Genomic DNA, 12500 nt, shown 5'->3' on the forward strand with positions numbered 1-12500 from the left:
TCCGTTGCTTCCTTGAATACAAGAACCACCATGGTAACAAATACACATGGGCAATTTCCGAGGCACTTCATATGCTAATGAGGGTTGTCAGAAAGGAAATGCAGAAGATAAGCCAATGTCATGAGACGTCATGAGAATGATCAACAGCTGAGGAACATTTAATATGACATTTATTTATTTACTGCAGGACACCTACCCCTCCTCCTCCTCCTCCTCCTCCTCCTCCTCCTCCTCCTCCTCCTCCTCCTCCTCCTCCTCCTCCTCCTCCTCCTCCTCCTCCATATCTCTAATCTCTCATCCACTGGTTCAAAGCCACCTAACGCCTCACTCCTACTCCCTCTCCCAGTTGAAGGGGTTTCTGCCTTGCTAGTTACTTAGCAACCCTGTTGGTGCTGGTGCCACATAAAAAGCACAGGTGCCACCTAAAAAGGACTGGTGCTGGTGCCATGTAAAAAGCAGCCAATACACTCTGTAAAATGGTTGGCGTTAGGAAAGGCATCCAGTTGTGGAAGCTCTGCCAAAACAGACAATGGAGGCTGGTACTCATTTTATTGACCCTGAAAGGGATGAAAGTCAAAGTTGACCTTGGCAGAGTTTGAACTCAGTATGTAAAACGGACGAAATTCAACAAAGCATGCTAATGCCCAGCATGCTAATGATTCTGCCATCTCTTTGCCTTTAAAAAAAAATGACAATATTAATTTCTAACTTAAGCACAATCCACATATTTAGAAGTGGGCATATAATTATAGACTCTATTAGCTGGCTGTTCACAATTATATCTCCTCAACCTGAGGGAAGAGTAGAAGATGTGTTCCAGAAGTGCCACATAGTGGGACTGAACCCAGAACTATAAGGTTGGGGAGTAAACTTGTTACCATACAGCTACTTCTGCACCTATATAACTACCAGTAATTTAATTTCAGGGGTCATATTAAATACAAATGTTTTCCTATATGGTTCCAATTAATCCATATCACTAATTATGCAGTCATTTAATATTGATTATTATAAATATTAATTATTATTTAATATCAATTTATTCAATATTAATTATAATTTTAAAAATTAGTTTAATTACAAAAATGCTATTCTTACCTGCATCACATAATGTAGTGGACCCTTCAATCAACTTGGAACCATCAGGACAAGCACACCGATAACCATTTGGAATCAGGAGGCAGAGATGGCTACATGTTTTTTCTGAAGCACATTTACTTGTAGCTACACAAACAAATACAAAAAAAAACAAACGCCTGAATGTAAAAGAAGCTGAGCGTTCAAGACATACACACTTCACGTCTGGCTGTACAGCCTTTTTGTTTGTTTATTTCACCGTTTCATTTTCCTGTCTTGTTTTCCGTCCGCCACTACCCTCCACGAAAACAATTTAATTTGTGTTCGTGGGAAGAACCATTTTAACGATGTGTACTGCCTTAATTCTTCGAAACGCCGGAGTCTTAATGGTGGCAGCTGATGAAGGGGATGTTTCTATGTGGCCTGCTTGTTTGTTGCACCTTGTTTACCATTTTGTCCTTGTTCTTTTGCCACGTCATGTACCCAGTTATGTATCTATATGTACATGTAGATGAACGTATATACATACATGTACATATATATGCATATACTCATATATTGTTTATATATATATATATATATATATATATATATATATATATATATATAAATGTTGGTTGGTTGGTTTGATGGTTGTTTAAACGATTTCTTCTGACATACATTATATTGTAGAGAAAGAAGAGCAGAAAGGGTTAGAGAGAGAGAGAGAGAGAGATACAAAGAGAGAGAGAGAGTCAGCATAAGGAGTTCAAGATGAGTGTGCATGTTAGGCTTGGTGACAGGCAATCAATAAAAAAACCACTATACATACATACATACACAGTGAAAGAGAGAAATTCAGAGAGATGGAGGAGAGAGAGGAAGAGAGAAAGGGAGGGAGAGAAAGGGAGGGAGAGAAAGGGGAAGGAGGGAGGGAAGGGGAGAGAGAGAGAGAAAGAGAGAGAGAGAGAGAGAGAGAGAGAGAGAGAGAGAGAGAGAGAGAGAGAGAGAGAGAGAGAGAGATGGAATAAGATAGAAAGACAGATCACTTACTTTTTGGATACTTGTATGGTTGGAATGCAATCACACTGCTTGGAGAAAACAGTTGGTCTCTTAGAGTAATATTTATACCTCGTCCAAATTTATCCATTTGCATCAGTTTGCCTTCATTTTGGGACACCCAGTATATTTCACTTTCATACAGGTCAATACTCACTGAGTTTATTGCTGAAATGACACATTACAATATACATATACATACATACATACATACATACATATATATATATATATATATATATTATATATATATATATATATATATATATATATATATATATATATATATATATAATTTTAAATAAGCAAACAATTAAAAAACAGCAAGAGACAGCTTCAGACAATCACACACAATGTACTACAGCTAGCCTTTAACAAGACACAGCATGGTCCTCTCCTCCCAGCTGGCAGTTATATCATCTGCGTTTTCCTTTTCTAGATCGTCAACACAGTAAATCATTTCTATCAATAAATACATTAAACCTTCATGAGTTTGTTTCATTTATAACACATGCATCCAGCTTGACCACACAACGATGGTCTTCAACAATACAACACTCTCCAGTTCCAACAAGCAGCCATCATGACAATAGTATCAGGTCAATTGAAGAACTCCGAATGAAATTAGACTTCACAAAAACTGTGCAGAACCCAGTTAGGTGGATGGATTTTATTTGAACCTGTACTTAAAGGGGGTAGATATAAGCCATTGCTCCCATTTAACATGCCAACTGTCCCTTGAATACTTTTAGCAGAATCCACTGTTGTGAACATTGAGACCAGATTAAAAAGAAAACATTTGGAAACCCTGTAAAAAGACCTTGGGTACTGCCCCTATCCCTTGCCTTTTCATAAGCAAAAATAAATAAATCTGATACCATTTCCAATAACAACCACTTGGTCGGTGCCATCCGGTTTCATTGATAGGATTCTGTTGAATTTGGAATCAGACCAGAACACACGATTGTTCATGAAGTAATCGATGGCAATTCCACTTGGTCGTGCCAGTTCTTTGTTAACTAAAACTTGTCTTCTCTCACCAGTCATCCAAGACCTTTCTATTTTGGGGTTGTAACTGTTTATATCTGTCCAGTACATCCAGCTGAAAAAGTGCATGGGAAACAAGTATAAGATTTATGATGATGAGAGAGAGAAAGAAGCATACACACATGCATGGAAATAAAGAATACTGGTGGAGCATTCGAATAAAAACAGCCACCTGGTGTAACCATAACGGGTCAGATATTATTCTAATGCACGGGAAGCAAAAATGATGCCATGATGAAGAGATCGACTGATCAGTAGATATGAATGTTTCGTCAAATATTAGGGAAAATAGGAGCATTGGTGGAGAACCAATGAAAAATATGCATCTATTAAATTCAAGGGAGGAATTTTTGTTTGTACCTATTGTCCTCCTTGCATTGGGTTACAACAGAAAATCCTAGAAATGCTGGGGGCTTCCAAGAAAGCACAAAGCAAACTGATTCACACCCCTTAAATACACCTGGTTAAAGGCACAGGGGAAATTGGCAGGTGATTTGTTTATAGTGATCAAACATATGTGCTGTATATTAACTCACTCCCTCCATTGAATAAACATTGCTTGTACAGGTGTACAAGTGTGCCTGTACAGGTGTGCAAGTGTGCCTGTACAGGTGTACAAGTGTGCTTGTACAGGTGTACAAGTGTGCCTGTACAGGTGTACAAGTGTGCTTGTACAGGTGTACAAGTGTGCCTGTACAGGTGTGCAAGTGTGCCTGTACAGGTGTACAAGTGTGCTTGTACAGGTGTACAAGTGTGCCTGTACAGGTGTACAAGTGTGCTTGTACAGGTGTACAAGTGTGCCTGTACAGGTGTGCAAGTGTGCCTGTACAGGTGTACAAGTGTGCCTGTACAGGTGTACAAGTGTGCTTGTACAGGTGTACAAGTGTGCTTGTACAGGTGTACAAGTGTGCTTGTACAGGTGTACAAGTGTGCTTGTACAGGTGTACAAGTGTGCTTGTACAGGTGTACAATGTCAGACATTGAAGTGATTGCAGAGTGACGTGAGATGAAATGTTTTGGTCAAGAACACAACAGTCAAATGTTCAGTCAAATGTTCATGGATTCTGCTTCAATTATTCACACAACCAATGAAATATATGTTTGTTCACTAACTCAACAATCACAACCCAACCCCCAATGGCGACATTAGGGTCGCAACCAACCCCCACCAGTGACAATCTGTAAAAGCAAAAGAAAATTATGTTTGCTATAACTGATCAACATGATTTCTATGTCACTAAGCCGATGACAAAACAATCTGATTAAAGGATGTGGAAGCATTGATATATTAAAAACAAAACAAATCTTTATATTTGGAAATATTCAAGTCAAAATTAGTGTTGTCTTTGAGGTTGGTGTTTCATTATGGCTTCGAAACTGGGCAAATGAAAATATCTGAAGAATATAATGAGTGATTGATAATGAGTCTCTTGAATGAAAATGCCTACCCTGTCTGTGAGTTAACGACAATAGCATAAGGACTACGAAGTTCCGTTTTGATTAAAGTGTATCTGTATCTTCCATCTTTAGCTGCCACAGATATGCTTTTCTTTTTGGAGTCAGTCCAGTAAACATTCCTGTTATAAAAAGAGGAAAATATAAAATTAACATTATTGCTGCCGAAGTTATTGAGAATTTATCAAGAATGATTAAAACCAATGAAAAGAATAAATGGTACCTGCTTATCAAATGAAAATAAGATGTGACCATTTAGTTAAGAAGATTGTTTTTGTATGTATTTCTGGCTTCTATTCCACTTTCATAGCATCAGAGGGACTGCTGCTTTGAGAATGGAATTTTGTTGATAGACACTTGGAAGGAGCTTGGCCGCTTTGTCTCCATGAGGCCCACTGCTCGAAAGAAACTCAGCTACCTCCCCTCTGTGAGGCCCACTCGAAAGGAACTCAGCCACTGTACCTCCATGAGGCCCAACACTCGTAAGGCACTCAGCCACTTTACCTCCATGAGGCCCAACATTCAAAGGTTGATTATTTTTATTAGGTGCCACCAGCACGAGTGCACTTGGCTTGCCGGGTCTCGGTCACTAGTCATTGCCTCTGTGAGGTTCAAAGTTCAAAGGTCATGCATCACCACCTTGTCCCATGTCTTCCTGGGTCTACCTCTACCACAAGTTCCCTCTACAGTTAGACAACAACACTTTTTAACACAGCTGTCCTCGTCCATATGTATCACATGACCATACCAGCACAGTCAACTCTCTTGCACACCACATCTGATTCCTCTTATGCCTAAGAATTCTTCTCCTTGGTAAACTGCAGTAAAATCGCCTTTAGAAGTTAAAATCTGTCAGAAATATATTTTTGAACAAATCTAAAGTTTGTTTATTTCTAATCATTGCTTAGTGCTGCTACTTTTGTATCTGCTCTGACCTTGGTGCTTGGCTGTTCTAAGATAAGCTATGGCTTTCTAATCTGCCCAGGGTTACCTCTCTTTGGTATCTCCTTCTGAGGAAGGTTAAGATGCCAGAAACGCATCTAGGAATTTATTTGGAGGAGACACTGAGCAGATAAGGTGTTTTTGCACCATTTACCATAAGCAAGAATTTTTTTCTCCAATGGTAAACTGCACTAAATTTGCCTTTAGAATTTAAAATATGTCACAAACATATTTGAACAAAACTAAATACACACACACACACACACACACACACATAGACTCATATATGTACACACACAGGCAAACACATATGCACCTATACATATATATAGTTTTCCAGTTTCCATTTAGCAAATCTACTCACTAACTTCAAGGCTTTGGTCAGCCTGGGCCTAAAGTAGGAGACACTTGCTCAAGGTGCCACACGCACACACACACACACACACACGAACACACACACACACGAACACACACACACACGAACACACACACACACAAAGTTATTTTGTAAACACAACAATAAATTTTACAGAAATAATGAAATAAATAAGAAAAGAATATTTCGCTGTTGGATATAATGTTATTTACCCTGATATCCAGTCGATGGAAATGCCATTTGGTTCCTCTAGATTACTGAGTTTCAGATCTTGTGGGACTCCAACATTATCAGATTTTTTAGAAATATAAGAACGCATCACTGTTTTGCTGATCATATCTGTCCAGTAAAGGGTTGACCGTTCAATGTCGACTGCTAAACCCTGGGATCTTTGTGTGGAGAGTAAGGTGCTCATGTATTCTTTGATTATGGGGTCAAATCTTCGGATGCCGCTACTCACAGACATGAAGATGCTTACTTTGCCTTCCTCTGCAAAAGAACAACAAAAGCAACCATCAACATCATTGTTTTAACCCTTTAGCATTTAAACCGGCCAGATCCAGCCCAAATATTCTACCTGTTTTATAATCAAATTGGCCAAATCCAGCCTCTCACACCTGCCCTACAATGTCATTCTGAAAATAAACAATTATATCCTCAGAATATCAAAGCTATGAGATAAAGCAGTATTAATTCAAAACAATGTGAATGAATAAGTATTATATTTGACAGATTAATCTGAATGCTAAAGGGTTAATCTCCACTTTTCCATGTTGGCATGGGTTGGACAGGAATTTGTTGAGGTGAATTTTCTATGGCTGGATGTCCTTCCTGTTGCCAACCCTCACCTGTTTCTGAGTAAAATAATATTTCCTCATGACCAGACATGTACTTGCAGAAAACTGGATGCAAAGGTCACCATGTGGATGGGATAGACAGGATAAAGGTCCTTGCTGAGTCAGATACACTCATAAGGGTCAGTTTCCCAGTTCCTGTGGTGTGTATACTTCTCCCCTGGATGGGACACTGGTCTGTTGCAGGATAACTCACTTTTGCTGGCTGAGTGGACTGGGGCAACATGAAATGAAGTGTCTTGCTCGAGAAAACAATATGTTGCCCAGTCCAGGAATTGAAACCACATTCTTATGATCATGAAACCACAATCTCATAATCATACTTCCACACCGCTTACATGGTGGAGGCACTTGCTGACAACACTCATGCAAGGACACACACACACACACACACACACACACACACACACACACACACACACACACATATGCACATGTACACTCACATATGCACACAGACATATACACACACACATACGCACACACACACACACAGATATGTTAATCTACTTACTTGTATATTTACATTTGGGAGTGGGTAATAAAGGGTCTTGGAAGCCTTCATGGCACAGGCATTTGTAGGAACCTTTTATGTTGTCGCAGAGCTGAGGACATTTGTTATTCGAAAGTTCACACTCATTAATATCTGCAAAGAGAATTTCAATTGAAAATCAATGCCTTACATTGCCTTTCTACCATCTTGATTCTATTCTATGTCTGCAGAAAGTGGCAGAAAGTAAAAGACCTTGACAATCATCCTTCTCTGCATCATCATCACCATCATCATCCTCATAGTCGTTTCTGTCATTGTTGTCATCATCATCAACACCATCATAAGGTGGGATAAAATGCTTTTGGGTGTCTCTGTTGGCCCCTTGACTTCAATGGAAGATCTCTTTGAATTGCCATTATAACTACAACATCTCTAAGAATTTAGCAAACAGACAATTTCTTTCTACATTTGGTTCAAAATTGTTCAAAGAACATAATACAAAAATACAAAGACAGGTGAGATAACGACGAAGAAGGTGTATTATTCTACATACCCACGCATTCCTTTGTCTTTTCATCTTTCATTTTGAAACCGCTTCGACAGGAACATATCATACCACCTCCTTCGAGATCTGTGCAATTGTGGGGGCACCCTCCATTATCAATGCTGCAGTTGACGGCACCAGCACTTTTAACTGGAGAACATAAAAAAATATATTTTATAAATAAGCTTTCCAAGATCCCACCTGGTGTTTTTTTATATAATTATTATTTAATATAGTAAAGATTGTTTGCCACCATAACATGGCAGTCCTGGTTTAGGACTAATTACAGCAGCATCGTATCCAGCTGGCTATATGACATGATCTATGTCCAGGACTGCCATGTGATGTTCGATAACAATCTGTACTACAAAGAACTGTTGCTGAATATCTCTCGTTGTGAGATTTAAAAATAGTAATTTTTCTAATTTATTATTTAATAATTCTCCAAAGGTGACGAACTGACAGAATCATTAACACGCTGGACGAAATGCTTAGTGGTAGTTTGCCTGTCGCTACGTTCTGAGTTCAAATTCTGCCAAAGTTGACTTTGCCTTTCATTCTTTTGGGGTCAATGTAATTGATTATCCCCTTCCCATCAAATTTCAGGCCTTGTGCCTTTAGCAGAAAGGATTATTTTATAATCCTTCTAATCCAGTCTTCTCTGTCTTCAACATAATCCTTCCTGATCCATTTTATTGACTCTCAAAAGAAAAAGAAAAAATATTTTCTCTGTATGCAGCTGTGACTGTGTGGTAAGAAGCTTGCTTCCCAGCCACATGGTTCTGGGTTCAGTCCCACTGCATGGCACCTTCAACAAGTGTCTTCTATCATAGCCTCAGGGTGACCAAAGCCTTCTGAGTGAATTTGGTAAATGGAAACAGAAAGAAGCTTGTGGCATATATATCTGTGTGTGTGTGTGTGTGTGTGTGTGTCTTTGAATATCCCCACCACCTTTGTTGGGTTATTTATATCCTCGTAACTTAGCAGTTTGGAAAAAGAGACTAAGAGATTAAGCACCTGGATTAAAAAAAAAAGAAAAATTAGTACATGGGTCAATTCTTTTGACTAAAAATTCTTCTTCAAGGTTATGCCCCAGCATGGCCACAGTCTAAAAGGTCCATCTCCTGGTTTTGAGTTAAAATACTTTATTTTCACATTCCTTTCTTTACATCCTTTTCATGAGTATTTCTCTCTTTTGCAATTCTTCCTTTTTCAATAATCTCATTCTTCCTATAAACTTCTCGACCATTCTCTTCTCCTTCTCTCCACCTTATAACCTTCTCTTTCAGGCTCAACCGTTTTGTTTTTCTTACCTATTTTTGCCACCTTTATTCACTTTCTCACCTTTCCTCTACCTGTAACTTCTATAAACTTTTCATCTTATTTCTCCCCTGTTTCCCACCTTTTCTTCTGCTTCCACATCTCCGCCTCTCCTTTTCCACGTTCACATCTCAATGAACCAAACCCCAGCCAGCTGTGTGCACCTCAAATCAATCAAACACCACCATCCCTATTTCCCTTCACAGATACTCTCCTTTATATGCACACAACACCCCCACCTCCTCCCCACTTAAGAAAATCATCCCTAACTTTGTTTTTCTGCCTTCCTTTCCACCACTCTTCTCTTTCCTCTTTCTTCTTTTTCTCTGATGAAGCACTACATGTCCAAAACGTCAAAGACCCTTTTCTTTTTTTTTTCAAGCATGAAACTAATAACACCTTTGTAAAAACTTGTACCTCTTGTGTTTTTTCTTGTTTTTGTTCATTCATCATATGTATATACGTATATCTATGTGAGTGTATATGCACTTATGATATATATATATATATATATATATATATATATATATATATATATATATATATGGGAGAAAGTCTGATAAATGCAAGATGCAGGACATACCATTTGTTCCCTACGTATGTTTCACTTTTGTGATACTTTGCATCCTCTGCAGTGGATGTTCTGAGTACAGTTGGATTTTGAAACGCAATAATTCATGAAGGGAAAATTTTATTGCATTATGTTTACAAATATATATATATATATATATATAAAGATAGATAAGAAAAGAAACGGAGCAACAATTAACAATTAGAAGTTGATCATTGTTATGAAAAGGTCATAGTTAATTTGTAATTAAAAGACATTTACAGCTGTTTCAGTTTGTTATTTTTGGAGTAAATTTGCATTTTTCTCGTTACTTGTAACAAACATCGTCAGAATGATTTAGAGTTCATCAGAGGAATATAAACAGGAAAAAAGTCCATCAAGTAACCTCTAACTCATAATTTTTCTATCTGTCTGTCTGTCTGTGTGTGTGTCTCTCTCTCTCTCTCTCTCTCTCTCTCTCTATATATATATATATATATATATATATATATATATACAGAGAGAGAGAGAGAGAGAGAGAGAGAGAGAGAAAGAGACAGAGACAGAGAGAGACAGAGAGACAGACAGACAGACAGACAGACAGATAGCAAAATATATATATAATCATCATCATCATCATCATTGTCATCATAGTCATGATTGCAATCATCATCATCGTTGTCATCATTATTTAATGTATTCCTTCCGTGCTAACATGGGTTTGACAATTTGTTGGCAGCTGGCAAGCTAGAGGATTGCATCGTGTTTTGTTGTCTGCTCTTGGCTTGGTTTCTACGATTGGATGCCCTTTCTAATGCCAACCAATCTACAGAGTGTACTGGGTGCTGATCATGTGGTGCCAGTAGCAGTGAGGTCACCAAGTGATTTTCAGGATAAGACACCTCAACTGGGTGGGGACATGGTTTTGTGCCAGATGTGAGGTTAGGATATGAGTAGAGGAACAGAGAAGGGGTGTTTTTCTGTAAGGGAGATACACAGCTACCTCAGTTAGAGAGAGAGAGACAGAGAGGAGAGGGAGAAAGAGAATGAGAGAGAGAGAAAGAGAGAGAGAGAGAGAGAGAGAGAGAGAGAGAAAGAGAGAGAGAGAAAGAGAAAGAGAGAGAGAGAGGAGAGGGAGAAAGAGAAAGAGAGAGAGAAAGAGAGAGAGAGAAAGAGAGAGAGAGAAAGAGAAAGAGAGAGAGAGAAAGAGAGAGAGAGAAATAGAGAGAGAGGGGAGGGAGAAAGAGAAAGAGAGAGAGAAAGAGAGAAAGAGAGAGAAGGAGAAATCGCTATTAGGAACAGTAGTTTTAAATTAAAAAAAAAACTGTTGATTCTTGATGAGAGTTGCTTGGTGAAAAATAAAACGATACTTACTGCATCCTATTTCGTCAGATTTATCTGCACAGTCAGCTATTTCATTGCACACTTTGAATGCATCAATGCACTCTTTACTTGTACACTTGAACTGATCTTGTTCACATATTTCTTCCTTCGGTTGACCTAAGGAAAACAGATCAATGATTTTTTAATGAAAAAAATCACTGCAGTTTTGCATTTATTAGAAGTCTTGGTGGCTCAATTAACAAATGGGTTTTAATATGGAACACAGTGAAGTTTGAAAGTGGAGACGCTGCATTGTTCAGTTGCCCACACATACTCCACCTCCTCCTCCTCCTTCTCACCACTACCACCACCACCACCATCATCATCAACGTCATCATCATCATCATCATCATCATCACCATCACCACCATCATCATCATCCTCTAACATACACGTTCCCTACTCAAATGAATCGAACAATTTGACAGAGTCGTGTGTCTGTACCGATGCCTTCTTTTTGGCATTGTTTCCTTCCTGCCACCAACCATTCTACAGAGTGAACTGGGTGCTTGTTTCCCTGTGGCAGCAGCACTGGTGATGCTGTCTTATAAATGGACAAGGCTGCTGAGAGCTTAAAGTGGTTTGTGTAATGAAGGGAGAAGAGAAGAGGAGAGAGTGTGGGCAATGATATGGGGCAGGGGAATAAGGGAATGGTAAGAGGGGAAGCTGGGGAAGTTTGACAGTGGGGAGTGGGGAGAAGACAAGAATTGTGTACTGTCTTCTAGGCTGCAAGATTGTGGATTTGATTCCTAGAACTGTTGGTGTGTCGGGTCCTTGAGCAAACCATTTTATTTCATGTTGCTTCAGTGCACCCAGCTGAAAATGTGTAACCCTGCAACGACAGACCGGCATCCCATTGGGGTGGATGGGACTGTTGTGGCCTTGGTCACCTACACGCCATGAGAATTGGGCAACTGGTCCTATATGCCCTAGAATTCAAGATGGTACTTACTAGTACTCATCATCACCACCACCATAACCATCATCAACAAGAACAGCAACACTGTCGGGGAAATAAACAAAAGGCCAATGTAACAGTTTGTTGTTGAATGGCTAAAATTATTCTAACCACGGCATAATTGTTCTGGTCCCACAATTGAAGTTATTTGCTAACCAAGCACAACTACACATTGCAACAAATTTCTTTTTATAACTGGGCAAGAGCTGATGATCAACACATTAAAAACCTCATTGATTGCAGAAAAATTATGAGGGTGAGAGGCAATAGGGTGAATAACAAAACCAAAACTTACAGACGTGATGAGTATTTTCATCTGATGCATCTCCACAATCATCTTTTCCATTGCAGACTCGCCATATTGGAATGCATAATAAATTGTCGCAGCGGAATCTTCCCTCTTTTTCTGAACACCCAATTTCAAGGCATACCTCATGGGTTTCATCTGATTTATCACCGCAAT

The 12500-nt window shown here is 38.9% G+C and overlaps 1 protein-coding gene across 2 annotated transcripts in view; it reads right to left on the reverse strand.

Annotated features, from left to right (window-relative positions):
- Positions 1-12500, reverse strand: part of LOC106881999 (low-density lipoprotein receptor-related protein 2) — a 146098-nt gene that overhangs the window by 4807 nt on the left and 128791 nt on the right. For both annotated transcript variants that reach the window (XM_089356328.1, XM_089356329.1), the window contains 10 exons: positions 12333-12500; positions 11071-11196; positions 7836-7976; positions 7304-7435; positions 6148-6424; positions 4611-4739; positions 2994-3217; positions 2110-2283; positions 1099-1224; positions 1-74 (listed from right to left, as the gene is read on the reverse strand). The exon at positions 1-74 is cut by the window's left edge and continues 25 nt beyond it; the exon at positions 12333-12500 is cut by the window's right edge and continues 40 nt beyond it. In XM_089356328.1, the coding sequence (XP_089212454.1) occupies positions 1-74; positions 1099-1224; positions 2110-2283; positions 2994-3217; positions 4611-4739; positions 6148-6424; positions 7304-7435; positions 7836-7976; positions 11071-11196; positions 12333-12500 (1571 nt within the window). The remainder of the gene's footprint in view (positions 75-1098; positions 1225-2109; positions 2284-2993; positions 3218-4610; positions 4740-6147; positions 6425-7303; positions 7436-7835; positions 7977-11070; positions 11197-12332) is intronic.

This window comes from Octopus bimaculoides, chromosome 8, assembly GCF_046866305.1.
Source record: "Octopus bimaculoides isolate indiv1 chromosome 8, ASM4686630v1, whole genome shotgun sequence".
Classification (NCBI taxonomy): Eukaryota; Metazoa; Mollusca; class Cephalopoda; order Octopoda; family Octopodidae; genus Octopus; species Octopus bimaculoides.